The sequence below is a fragment of the Amyelois transitella genome, chromosome Z, assembly GCF_032362555.1.
Source record: "Amyelois transitella isolate CPQ chromosome Z, ilAmyTran1.1, whole genome shotgun sequence".
In the NCBI taxonomy this organism is placed as follows: domain Eukaryota; kingdom Metazoa; phylum Arthropoda; class Insecta; order Lepidoptera; family Pyralidae; genus Amyelois; species Amyelois transitella.
Genome location: NC_083535.1, coordinates 3892786 through 3907823, shown reverse-complemented (window position 1 = coordinate 3907823; position 15038 = coordinate 3892786). Strand labels below are relative to the sequence as shown.

At 36.0% G+C, this 15038-nt stretch overlaps 1 protein-coding gene across 1 annotated transcript in view; it reads right to left on the bottom strand.

The window, feature by feature from the left end:
* Positions 1 to 15038, bottom strand: part of LOC106130618 (DNA-binding protein D-ETS-3) — a 70715-nt gene extending 55677 nt beyond the window's left edge. Inside the window, exons 1-3 of the mRNA XM_060953740.1 lie at positions 14959 to 15038; positions 13048 to 13406; positions 6432 to 6515 (exon numbers count right to left, since the gene is read on the bottom strand). Of these exons, the coding sequence (XP_060809723.1) occupies positions 6432 to 6515; positions 13048 to 13406; positions 14959 to 15038 (523 nt within the window). The remainder of the gene's footprint in view (positions 1 to 6431; positions 6516 to 13047; positions 13407 to 14958) is intronic.

The following is a 15038-nucleotide window of genomic DNA, read 5'->3' as shown; positions in this document are numbered from 1 at the left end:
CATTGGCATTGGCACTTGATTAACAAAAAGAGTATTTAATGTTGAGATCTAATGTCTCATGGTACATAATCATTCTAGTTCTTTTTATCCAACCTTACCGGTTACTTTAACTTCGACGAAGGAAAATAATTAAGAATCGTATTAAACATAACCCATTATTTGCGTGTCTTGAAAGTAGAGTAATGCGTTATTTTTAAATTATGTTTTATCTAATAAAGGTCATGACGGAGTTATCTATTTTAGGGTTTGGTCAGATTAGCTTAGATAGCCCAAGCTTTTTACCCAGCGACTGAAGGAGGGTTACTTTAGTTATCTTTTCGAAGAAACGAAGAAAAGACCTTTCAAGTTCATATATAAGTTTATGACTCGAAAAGTAAGTACTTATCAATTTTATTACTATGGCTTATTTCTTTAGACGCAGGTTTGAAGTTCAAAATTACTGCTGTGACTTTATAAATATACAGATGTGTAACTGATCATATGAAGATGTTTTTTATCTACCATAACTGGTTATGAACCTACAGTTTCGTACGCCGCCAAAGGGTACGGGATGACTTACGCAGGTTGAACTAGTCACAAAGTATTGATTAAGTTTAAGATAAAATTCGAGTAAAATCTGACACTGGCCAATCATTTAGAAATTTGATGGCGCGCAGTTCTTAAGGGATGTTTACAATAGCGGAGCGAGCGCGGGGCTACAATAAAAATGTTTTAAGTGCGCCTCCGTACGTACCATTGAACGTTGGAATCGACTCACACGCGCTCGTCAGTTGCTTCCGGCGGCGCGACGCGTGCCGTGGTCTGGTCTGAGCTATAGGCGGAGGCGAGAGCGGTAGTAATTTTGGAAAAAAATTTATCTTATTTGTAACGTAGGTATACTTAATCGATTTACTTATTTTGATTATCAACTTTTACTATAAAACAATTGGAGTCACTTTTCACTTCTGAAAAATATGTGGCCTTCTTTATTTATATCACGAAAAAACTAACTTATTGTAAAAAACTTCGCTTGCAGATAAAATTCTAAAACTTCAGAAAAACGATTGAAGCGCTAAAGTTTATACGTAATAGTTGTTTTGAATACAACAACTAAGTATGTATCTAGGTACTACCTTTATTGTTTGAACTGGTTCGGATGAATGCTGTATTGCCCAAACTACTCCAAGATTCAAGGTACTATAGACGATGGTATAATGGAGTGCTGACTTTTAAAAGTATGAAATAGGTAATGTATGAGCGATGGATGTGTGCTCTATCGTGGTTGTGATCGATTGGGTCAAGATCACGAGTCAAAACATACTGTGACAACACTTGAAAAAGAAATTTTTTGAGCGTGGCCTTTCAGTCTTTTCGAGACTGTTGGCTCTGTCTAGCTCGCAAGAGATATAGTCGTGTTGTTTGTATGAATGTATGTATATTTTTTTATTGTTGAGCCTTCATTTTATTTTCATGTTTCAATGTGTTTACCCATTGTGAGGCTCCTTCCTACGTTAAACTGTTACTATTTGCGATTCTGCAATCTCTTCTCCTTTACACCACAACTGACGGCACCGTCGTCCGAAATGCAACGTAACAATGATTTATACATCAACCCTCCTATGTATTCATTACGGGTGTAGAAATTTAAGCCATTTATTTTGTTAACTCTGTCCCGGCCCATAAAGTTTGGGAGGGTGGATCGCGTCGGGTGGATCGCATAGTTTGTAATCTTAATGTTTGCATTGATACCGCTTATTTATTTGTGTTGGTGTTAATGAGTGTTAAGTTGCCAATTTTTTGTTAGTTCTGCTTATTGAGGTGTTAATTTTTGTTCCTGCATTTGCTGTTTAGTTAAATTCAATTTGACAGTCGCACTGTATTGTTTTTGGTAACAGTTATTGAACTTTTTTCTGACTTTGGTAATGTGTTCTAACAGACGAGCATGCCTGAAGAGAGTGATTAAAGCGGATAAAGCGAAAGAATTATGCAGGGATCGTGGAAAATGGAAAGATGTATGCATTACCTACTCCTTCGAGAAAGAGACTTAATTTTTTGTCAAACATAAATAAAATTTGCAGAAGATATACATTTGGTTCAAAGGAACTTTTTAACTTTTATGGGAGAAATTTTGGAAAGCACACTACTACTTGAAGCGTAAAAGCCTAATAAGAGTAACAACAAAGAATAATGGTAGTAAGACTTCTAAGTTTCTAATATCGACAAATCACATACAAGTGAATAAGAACAACTACTTTTTATTTACGTTACAATAGATTTAATGTCGTAAGACAACAAAATTGTGGCTTTAGAAATCAAAACAAACCTACTCAACGGTCTCATGAGATCATCCCGGTATCGACAGTTAATTCGCCGGATTAGCCACGGTGCCGTCCCGGCGCCACCCACCCGTTTACGGCAACCGGAACCGAACGCCAGAATGATTGACTGACTAATAGAGAGGGGACCGTAATCGGGATTACGATGGTAATACTTGATTAGCGATTCTGTTATACCCTAATTAATGTTTTGGGTGTGGAAGATGAAGTTAGAGTAGTCGAAGCAGCTTAAGTAATTGAAAAGTCCGCTTTAAAGACTAACATTTGCGTGTTTTTCTGCCATTGACAACACTTATATCAGTGTATCCCAAATATTTAATTTTGCTAATAATATTTAAAGTAGTGGCATCATTTAATATCTTTATCCGTTTTACTTATTCTAAGAAAGCGACTCTTTTACGTAAGCATACTTTTTCGAATTGTCATTTAAAAAATAGTGTTGAGTTGATATTTCAATACAATCGTAATACAATTGTCGAACTTACTTCGAAACTAATGCAATCAGTGTTACCAGTACTGTATATGCTTTATATTAAAAAAAAACTTTTAAATTTGAAGAAAATTCTGTAAAAAGGGCTTGTTCGGTTCTTCCCAGGTATAAAATTTATTTACCATTGTAAGTAAAATGTTCTTCAATAAGTCATTATGTATTTACCAATAAAAACGCATAATGGCGAAGAGCACGCTCAACACAACAATAAAACTAACTAACGCATCATCAAAATAATACGGAAACGCGTTTCAACCCTAAAATGGCGATACCATGAGAAAAATCTCGAATCTCGATGCGACACGGTTGTCGCCGCAATTTGCGACTATCCGTGGCGACTACTATCTGTAGTGGCAACTGTTGCGCACGCGGCAACATTCGATACGGCTGGTCCCCTCTGGAACCTAAATGATTTTATATTCGCAGTCATTTGTTGGTCCCTCGAGAATTATATCACTTTTGCTTCACAAATATTTGGGATATTGATACCGAGATGAATAATTAAGAAATAATTTTTGAATTAAGCGGTTTTTATGTAATAGTAATGGTTAAAGAAATCATTCCAAGAAAATATTGTGTAAGATTTCGATCAACAGTTTTTTTTTATACATTTATTTATATTTTAAATTAGATAGTCAAATTTAATCCCTTTTCATACTCTAATTGACCTTTTCATACTTACGTCATAGTCATAGATGGGCAGGTTTTGCCCAAAGATATTGTGACAAGGTGAAATATTATCAGGGCATTTAACAATGTCGGCAAAAAGCACTTAAATAATATTAATACATAAGTATGTTTCGCATATCATCACAGAGTAAGTAATGAACATTCTCAATAGGTATTAATTCTTTGTGGCAATTCGTTACATGCTACAAAAATGAGCTGTGTGGTTCCCGGCACTAATACAAAAAAGAATAGGACCACTCCATCTCTTTCCCATGGATGTCGTATAGGGAGGGGAAGGGATAGGCCTACAAACTTGGGATTCTTATCTAGGCGATGGGCTAGCATCCTGTCACTATTTGAATCTCAATTCTATCATTAAGCCAAACAGCTGAACGTGGCCATTCAGTCTTTTTAAGACTGTTGGCTCTGTCTACCCCGCAAGGGATATAGACGTGACCATATGTACGTAAGTATGTTACAAAAATGTAATCGGTGAAATTATTACTAATCTACATCGATGAAGGATACTTTTCGAAGCAGTAGTAGATGTTGGCAAAGGTATCAACAATGGAACTCTGAAGGACCCCGAACTCTCTTCATTAACCAGGCACGTGCAGGGTTACTATACATGACACTTATCATTGTTGAAATGCGAGGGTAATTGCGCATTTAATGGTATTGGGAATCCATCGAGATTCTTACTTATATTTGTTAGGCCGTAGCGAAAGTATATTTATAACTTATGCTCCCTAACCATTTAGAACAATTTGATTTTGTTAAATACAACAATAGCAAACAAAATTAATAAGTAGATAAGTAAATTAAAACATATCATCCCGGTATAGAACTGATAAAAATTAAAACAGGAATTCCTGTATTCCGTCACTTCTGGACATTCTAGTTGTTACGCACTTTATGTTTTACTAGAGAGCGCCCGCGGCTCTACCCGCGTAATACGAATAATTCTGTTTACTTTTGATCCCTTGGGAATTTCCAAAAATCCTTTTTTAGCGAAAGTCATAAATAAATAGTGTAATCTACCTTTCTGTGAAATTTCATTTTTATTGGCCCAGTAGTTTTTGACATTTCGTGATAAGGGTGTGAATGTTATTTGCTTTTATATATTTATTATAGATATATATATAATGTCTTATCACAGAGTTCCTAGTAGGGATAATATTGCAATGCACCTATTGTTTTTGTGTTGCGATCTTATGTGGCTGAAATCTTAATTACCTTCTTCAAGTTAGTTCAATTTCAACATTTCAGGACGATTTGATCTCAAAAACTGATCTCTCTTTGAGATTCCCAATATTTTGCGGTATCTACACAAGTCATCAGCGCGATCAAAAGATCCACTGACAATCACAGCAATTTATCCCATTTCGCGAATGGTCCTCAATCCAGACCATTAAACCTGTCACCGCTTAGTGGGACCAGCGGACCATAAACACAAAGGCAGGGTTAAGTGGAGGGGGGCAATTAAAAGTTACCTTTGTGGCTCAAACCGCTCAAAGTAACGCTTATTTCGCTTGGAAGCCCGCTCACTATTCTGCGGTGCGGCCCGACAGATTGTCGCTTTGATTTGATGATAACTTGTGATATTGTTTGATACTTATCGATACAAGTATGAGAGGGATGTGTGTGGAAAGTTTCTTTCATTTTTGTGAGAGCAGTTTATGTCTAAAATTTCAAATATTGAAGTTTAGAATTGTAAATGACTCCGGTTTCTGTGGTTAGCTTGGTTGAATTTCAAATGAAAATCGGTACGTTCATTACACACTTTCTGCCTTTACAGAAAATTTTCAATTATAAAAAATATTGTGGGTGTGTAATAATAATATTTTGAGTCGATAAAATTAGAAATTCCATTACGCAGAAGAAGAAATCTTATTAAAAATTTGTTTACTTAAGTAATTTGAGTAAAATCAATCATCAAAAAAAATTATGAATTAAAGTATCTACTTTATGTGATCTATATTTAGCATATTAATTTCACGAGTGAATATTATTCCTTGTTTTCATACTAAAAATACCATAATGACATTAACATAGTCGTAATCGGATACCATAACTTATTCCCGGTCCCTCCCAGGGTAGGTATTATCAGCGATGTAAATAAGGCTTCCCGTCTCCCACCTATGACGTCACGGCTGATTTATGACGTCATAACTCGCCTAGTTAGCACACACGTAAATCAATTTGCGATTTCGATCGGAGTGATTGTGAATTTTAAAATTTAAATGTATGTCTTATTATTATTAGAATAGTAAGACTGATGGCGAATGGAAAATAATTTGGAATAAAAAATTGAAATAATATTATACCTATATTATTCAGTTTTCTATTGTTTTGGAAAGCTACATATGTTTCTTATTAGCTCCTAAACGCTTCCAAGCAAGAGGTTTTAGACTAGTTCAGTCTAAAATTGTAAAAAACTAAAATGTAGCTGTATAGATAGGTATTGTTTTTACAATTGTCATGTATCCTGTATTTGAGAAAAATATTTTTTTTACTTAAACTTATGAACACTTTTCCTAATAAAATTACAAAGACTAGAAAATAGTATGGTTTGAAGTATACCAACAGTACTTTGACTAAAGTAATAAATATTGTTAAAAATATATTATATCTCTCATTCATTCATAAAATCACGCCTTTTTCCCGGAGGGGTAGGCAGAGACTACATCTTTCCACTTGCCACGCTCACTGAATACTTCTTTCGCTTCATCCACATTCATAATTCATAACTCTCTTCATGCAGACTCGGCGGTTTCAGTCCAACTTATGCTTTGGTCGGTCTAGTAACATATATTTCCTATCGAAAATTCTTTTATTAAAACTACGGCACTTACCGCTAAATATAAGCTTCTGCAAGCGCTCATTTATATATCAATTGTTAACAAACCAGTACTAATATCAACCTTTTTTGTTCTGAGTCTTATTATGGTACTCACCAGTACATTTTGTTGCTCTGAGCGTCTCTGAGAGCGTCGGCGTAGAATATCCTTTTCCGAGACTGCCAGATATTTTGTCTGAACCTGGGTACAAAAAGTATTTGTTAGAAGGCAATTATGACTAAGCAAATATACAAGGAGAGTTTTAATGGGAACCGTGTAGGGGAAAGCCCCAACGTACCTTGATCAAATTAGGGATGTCCTGGCGGAAGGTCAGGTTAAGAGTATCAAGAACCGACGAGATTGTATATGATGACTTATGATCATGAGCTTGAAACAAAAGTATGTCAGGGTAATAGCAAGTGAAAAAATGTAGTCTCTGCCTTCTCCTCCGGGAAAGGCGTGATTTTGTGTTTGTAGCAGATCCAACAGTCTTGAAAAGGCTGAAAGGCTTCGTTCAGCTGCATGACTTAATGATGGAATTGAGATTCGAATATTACGACAGGTCGCTAGTCCATCGCCTACAAAGGGATTCCCAAGTTAATAATCCCTTTTATGACATCCATGGGAAAATATATGAAGTGGCTCTATCCTAAAGTGCCGGAAACCAAACAGCCCAAATCAGTAATAATCGACCCACGCGTTTTTAAAAAAACGAACAAGTAATTATATTCAAACAAATAAACAATCATAAATTAAATCCGTCTCCCACGCTAAAAAAATTAATGTATCATTGCAAAACTCAATATGCTCATTGCCATTTATCTATCCAGAATAAAGGGGCACTTCCAACCGGTCATGGTCTTCCTGAAAGGGGACCAGGAACACAATTAAGTTACCATTGTCCAAAACACGGTTCCCATGAAACTAGGCATAACAAAAGGGTGGGTAACACTGCGCGCGCGCAAGCACCACTAACGCCATCTACCAAACATAGATGTCATTGGAACTATTATCATTTGATTTATAATTTTGCACGCGCGAGCGATTCCTGATTGTGCAATAATTGTTTGTTTGCGTAGGGGATGGTTTGGGATGAGACTGTGAGAATTTCGAGTGGTTATTATTGGCTTATGGTCGGGATTAGGATAGGGTGTCGGTTCAATCGCTTGTAAGTTTGTATTGAATGTATAATTGTTTATTTTAAGTTTTATAATTTGTTTATAGAGTTGGTTGACTGTTGTGTTTTGCTTTTAGCAATTTCTTACTTTTTAGGTTATGATTAATTTCTGAATCTGACCAAATTTTCAAAGAAAATTGTAGCGAAGAATGAAAATCCATTTTTTCTTTTTTCATACTAAATGAACTTAATGAGAACTTTCAGAATTTGTTCAACTAGAACATTAGTTTCTTTCACGACTTTTAACTTGAGTAGCAATTTTTAGGGACCCTTATCAATTGATCTAAAAAATTTCAAATCCTTAATTGTGCAAATCATTTTGTCAAGTCTAAGTATGGACCAGTTATGACCATAACACTTAATTTTGTATTATAATCATCAAAACTTATAACACCCTTCTTTCCGTCAAGAGACAATGATCAAAGTGGCGCGTCCATCACTTTGGACAACAACAAATAAATCATTCTTTAACTGTTATGCGTCGACACAGGACCGCGGGGCGTCTTTGATGACTCATGTAGGGGGCAGGGGCTAATCTACCGACACTTTAGGCCAGGGAAGGCTGAGATACCACTGTCTGTCTGTCTATTATTGATGTACCATACCTACATAGAAATACGTTTTAATCCCTTACGGTGCAGAGAAAACATTCCTGAAAAGACTGAAGGCCCAAGTTCAACTTAATGGAATTGAGATTCAAATGTGACGGGTAGCTATAAAGAATCCCAAAAGCTTTTCCCTTTATTTTTACATTCTTGTTTGTTTGTTTGTAAACTCTTTATTGCACATAAAAATAAATATAACAAATTACAAAACAGTTATTGGATTTAGAAGAATATGCACAATGGCGGACTTATCCCTGATGGGATTTCTTCCAGTCAACCAAAATATAAAGGAAAATCCAAAATTTAAAAGGCAGCGCACATAAAAAGCAATGAGGATGCTATATAATAAACAGTACATTTCTACATAATTAAAAATAAACATACATAAATAATATATATATAAATAAACTTACATATTTATGAGTACACTCAATTGTTAGATGCATCAGCATACAGTCTTTTGATAAGTGATTTAAAAGAACTAAGGTTAAGAGCAGATCTCGTATCTTGTGGGAGGTTATTCCAAAGCTGAGCGGAACGAACACTAAAAGACAAGCCATAAGTCCGAGAAGAATAAGAAGGAATAAGTAATTTAAGATTATTATGAGATCGCATGCGACTATCCGTCTCACGGAACGAGAAATTTTTATGAAGATAGTGAGGAAATGAAGGATTAAAAAGGATATTAAACAACAAAGATAGTGTGTGAACATTACGTCTAAGGCGAATTGGGAGCCAATTCAATTGGCGACGAAACTCAGAAACATGATCAAATTTGCGAAGACCGAAAACAAAGCGAATGCCCTGGTTCTGTAAACGCTCCAGTTTGTCAAGCAACTCTTCAGTAACATTTAGACAAGCAACATCGGAATAATCAAGAAGAGGAAAGAGAAGTGATTGTACAAGTAAAATTTTAGTGGCGGTGGGTAAAAATTTTTGCATTCGGCGAAGTGAATGTAACGACACATACATCTTACGGCTGATTTCATTTATATAGGGACTCCACGATAGAGTTTGGTCCATGATGACACCCAGATTAGTCACTTTGGAAGATAAAGGAATAATATTGTTATCCAGAACCAAACTAGGAACCATCATATTTGCAAATCTTGAAATATAATGTGGGCTACCTATAACAATAGCCTGAGACTTGGCAGCGTTAACCAAAAGACCAAAACGGCTTGACCAATCTGCAATCCTTTCCAAATCCAAATTTATGGTACTAAAAGCATCGTGAATATTATCCAAACTGGCAGACGCATAGATCTGCAAGTCATCGGCATAAAGATGAAAATTAGAGGAAAGAGACGCAGTAATACCATCAATGAAAATCGAGAACAGAACCGGAGAAAGAATGCCACCCTGCGGAACACCAGCCACTAGATCACACCAGTCCGAAAAGCCATCATTCAGTTTTACACGTTGTCGATTCTTCGTGTTAAGAGGAACAGAGGATTCACAGTATGACTTTTCTTCGCTACCAAATGCCAAATTTTAAATCTCCAGACTCAGAGGTACGTTCTGTTCTGTCAGTCAGTCTGTGAGCGTTATACTTACCTACATAAAGGCATAGATTGAGCCATGTGTGTTTTGTTATTGGTCTGAGGACTCATGTCTTAAACTTAAATTCAGAACGTAGTAATAATGTTGTTCCTAAAGATTTTTTCTGTCTCTATGCCAAGTATCAACTTATTCGGTCCAGTAGTTTATTCGTAAAAAATAAGGATATTACGCTTTACTTTATATTATTTTTGAATTCGGATCTAATATCACTATAACAAAATTTTATTAGGTCCCGTGTAAATCGCCAAACATATTTTTCTGAATACAGCCGTCTTAATTTACATATGAGCAAAAGTTTAGAGGCTACCAAAATTTACCTGTACAATACCGCTCCACCCTCGTTCTCCTAATGAAAATAAATTGTTAAACAACAAACGCCCCAGCCCTTTCGTTTATGCAATAAACATTAAAAAATCAATATACGCATATCGCCAGTTTCAACATGATTTATTGATATATATTTTATCGCGATACAATCTAAAGTATGGACTCATAATTGATGACAATTGTACAAAATATTCAGATAATGTACTATGATAGCTATGCTAACCACCGCTAGGGGGCGTATCGTAATCATTTTCGTGTTAACAACTCTTTAGAGACCCTTCTCGCTTATAAATTTTAATATGTTCCTCTTAATGACTAAGATTAGCCGGGGTTCGGTGCACGGCGCGTGGATTTTTGCACTTATTTGAATATTATGGAAATCATCCTTCTTTGTTTAGTATTCTTGGCGCGAGCAGCATTTATCAAACTGCCGTTTAAAATCTTAATGCGTGTTACACCATAGCTTTGGCTAAAGTTAACGTGAAAGTTAAAAACAACGTGCTTTTTTTGGTGTTGAAACCATAATGAAGTTGATAAAAAATAATTTACCGTCAATGCTGATTCTTTTAGAATCTTAAAATTATACAAATATCATACAGGATTTGCAAATGATATTTGTTGAAGGTCTTTGTTGTCTAAAAAAATAATAACATTTTAGTATACGGTGCTAAACTTAAATTTCGTTGTTAATTTTATTTGGCAAACGTACAATCCTTTTGATCATAAAAGCGTTCACCTATAAAAATATTGCTTTGCTTGCAATTAAAAATGTCACAGCGAAATCAGTTCTCAGCATCAATACAAAAATAAATTGGAAAGCTCCGCTGAAAGTTGCATACGAAGGAAAGCTTCGAGCCTCCGGCCGCTACCGCTAACAATACAATGCCTCCGCAAAAATTTACATTTTTTTAGGGTTCCCTCAAACGGAATATTCGAAGAAATGTTAGAAAGGTTGTCAGTTTGTTCTCTCATTTCATCAAAGTCCCGTCTGTTATCAAAGCGTATTCCCATCTACATACTCTTATCTGAGGATCCATAATAGTTGTACTCTTATAAATATATGAAAATGGTACTCTCTACATGCTAAAAAAGGTAGGTTAACGTTTTACTATTGGTTGTCAGCCTTACACCAACATTATGGCAAGATTATAGTGGAATGTGGTAATATATGATCTCTGTCTGTCGACATATCCGAGAGAGAGAGAAATATTATACCTAGGACTTATGAATCTTACCTACCTTTGTATAACCCAATGGTTTACCGGCACAAAATACTATTAGTTATTTCGATAATTGTTTTGTACAATATTTTATGAGGTATATTTTATGCAATAAACATTATTAAATAAATAAATCAGAAATAGATTGGGCTATCCTATAGCGAAAATTTTGAAAGATTAGAAAATAAGGTACGGAATTCTCTGCATTTCAGACGATTCGCTCTTAACTAAATTTCATTTTCATGAATTGTAGACGGTTTTAATGGGAAAAAGTTATTGTCTTTTTCGTGATTCTTTTGTGCGACGACTTTTCTCGACCTCTATTCTTTATTTTAAAGGTTTTTTGTGAAATTGTTTTCATCTTGTGATTTATTTCGTTTTACAATGATTGTAGGCATAAAAGTCAAGTTACTTTTATACCATGGAAGTACTTCACTCTTAATACTTACATTTAAGATTTTAAGCATTGCAGTAGGTATAAAGTACGTATTATTATCTATTTGTTATTTTTTTTTATGCTTGGGTCATTAAATTAATCAAAAGGACAGTCATACTAATTATAGTATATTAATAATCCTGGGGATCACCAAGTGGTTGTCAAGTAAACTGTTTACAAAAACAGCAAGTCATTTTAAATCAGGGCATTTTTTGTTCTACATATTTATGGTCATGTATGCAACATCAAGAGCAATTACAAAAATAGCATAACACATAGGTAGATACCTCTCGAAGAAACGCACGTGTGGTTTTTATTCAAATTTTCCAAAAAAAAGGGGAAGAATCCAAATGCCGAAAGCAGTTAAGGCCTTGAAGCACTTCCGTCTTCATAATGAACTTAAGGGATGATAGAATTTTATTATCACAACTATTTATTGAGCGATGATCTGAGGGCGGGGTGTGGCGTGGGCGAGGCGTTGCTATGGCAACGGGAGAGGAAAATCCTGCCCCATTCCTCTCCCTTGAACGATTGTTATCTGTGCAAGAAGCTCCCCACCTTCTCTTTATACCTACAAAAGCCTAATCTGAAAGGGTTTAACAAAAGATTCTCCGCACTCCAATATGAGTTATATTCTCAAGTCTTTACAGTTCAGTTTGGCTCGAGAATTGCTTGAATCGATTTGCTCTGTGTATGTCGAGATATGCCGCGACTACAATAACTTTTAAAAATGTCGATAGCGATAGAATGGGCGCTCCTAAAAATTTTGGTGTCGCGCAACATGACACTTATTTCTCTAGGTATTTTTCAATATATACTTCTTACATAAAATGTAGGTGTAAAAATGATATAAGTAGGTACTCACTTGAGCTTCTACATTTCTAGTTTTACATAAATAGGTACATAAAATCATATCTCCTTCTTGGAGAGACTACATTATTCCACTAGTCACGGTCCTTGCATATTTTTTTTCACTTCACCCACATTTAAGAATCTCTTTATCGCTCGTCGGTCGCATGAAGTATCGTTGTTGGTTATTCTTTTAAGAAACTGTCCCAGGGTTCCGCTCCAGTGTAAATTTTAACAATCTTACCCTAGCGGATAGCTACCTCATTATATCAAACTATACTTGAATTAACAGCCAAATCGGTTTATTAGTTTCAGGTCTGCGTTATTATGTGGGCATGTCAGACATTTCTTTCTTTAATACTATATTGCATTTAGACAATATTATATTTTTGCAAGTAGCTACTGAGACTGACACGCTAATACCAGAATAGCTATATCTTTCTAATAAAATGAAATCGGTTTAAAATAACCGATACTGATGTTAAATATCTACACTTTCAGAATTAGTACATTACGAGCATATACGAGTAGGATTTACAAAACAAAAGAAACTTACCTAAAGATTTACTTTTATCAATTGATCCGATCATCGAGTCATCTGTCCTCGTCCTTCCAAACCCTAAACTGGTTGTAGTGTCTTGTCCCAACTGCCCCCCATAAAAATCCCCGAAGGCCGTCGCTGATCCCAGTAATCCTGAACGGTCTTGAAGCGCTGCTTTGGCTTTTTCGACACTTTGCTTCAGTTGTTCGAAGGTTGACTGGTGCAGGCGGTAGGGCGGCCATTCTGTGGTAGGCCAGGGTTCTTCCTTCAGTGCACTCCGCTTGAGTTCTAGAGCCCCGGCGTATGAGCAGCTGCTTTCGTACATCGCAGCTTTACGGAGTGCGGATGCGCACTTCAGTCCGCGCAAGTCAACCCTGCAAAGAGAAATTGTATAAGGTACACACGTCATAGAAGAATTAGAAAAAGAGCGAAAAATATGTCTACTTGAAAGTGAGTATGTTTTGAGATGCAACCTTGGCTGAACTGCTTTAGGACCAGAGATTTGATTATATGTAAAGATTACCAGCACTTTGCAATGAAATGAGTGGTGTGAGACGAGGTGGAGTAATCCTCACTGAGAGATACCACTCATTTTGCATATATTTCGTAAATAATCAAAGGGGTGAACTTCTCGAAGAGGTCTGGATTAGGATGTATCCGGAACGAAGAAGATGCTGTTCATCATTGTCATGTTATCTTTCGTGAAATCTCTGAGACAGCTTTAGATTACGATTCTGGAGTATATATGCTAGCTTTAAATAGACTACCGTTTTACTACCAGATATTAAGAACTGGCGGCGGGAAAATAGGAAGATATGATGTCAAAAGGGCATTAATAATAGAAGTTGCATGTCTAAGGAATAGATAAAGACTTATACCATGTGGTCAAACTTCTTGAAAGACAACATGAAGTCAACGGTAACAGGAAGGTAGTATTTAGTGTCATGACGAATGATATATGGCAAAGTGGAAAACTTACATACCTACTCATAAATACATACATACATATAATCACGTCTATATCCCGTGCGGGGTAGACAGAGTTAACAGTATTGAAAACATTGATAGGCAACTTTCAGCTGTTTGGCTTAATTATAGAATTGATATTCAAAAAGTGATATGTTGCTAGTCCATCGCCTAAAAGAATAATCCCTAGTTTATAAGGCCCTTAGTCGCCTTTTACTTTTTAAAACTTACCTACATACTCTGCTGACATAATACAAAGTGAGAGAGAAGGTCGTGTATCAGTGAAGCATTGAAATGATGGATTTGTAGTTATAATGCCTTTTTTATGTATTTTAGTGTAAAATTACTTATACTTACATATATTATATATAATATAATTATCTTATAAATATTGAATTGGAATGTTGGTGAATAAGCGAAAATTTCGTGAGGAAATCTTCACACACAGGCAATGTAATGCCTGCCCAATGGATATGTAATCATGATGTATAATGATCCAATATCTATCAGGTTCAAAAGGTGCGGAGGTCTGACGGGAGTTGTGACGTGTAAAAAACTGACATACCCAACCCAGAATGGTGGTTACAGACTGACTGACACCGGGTTTAACTCCAGAGGTCAGGACGCAACCGGGACTAAAGTCAGGAAGACAATGGAGGACACCAGAGACTAAAGGCAATGAATATCTGGTCAAAAGTGACCATTGTCATATACATACATACAATCATGCCTATATCCCTTGCGGGGTAGACAGAGCCAATAGTCTTAAAAAGACTGAAAGGCCACGTTCAGCTGTATGGATTAATGATGGAATTGGGGTTTCAAATAGTGTTGGGTTGCTAGCCCATCGCCTACCAGAAGAATCCCAAGTTATTAGCATTTCCCTTTGTCGCCTTTTACGATGATATGGAGCGCTCCTATTCTAAAGTGCCAGGAACCACAAGACACCATTGTTCTCACCTCATATCGGATATTCTTTTCCTTTTCGTGCGCTTTTCCTCGTCCTTTACGTTTTCCGTTTTGATAGTTGTCAGTGGCAT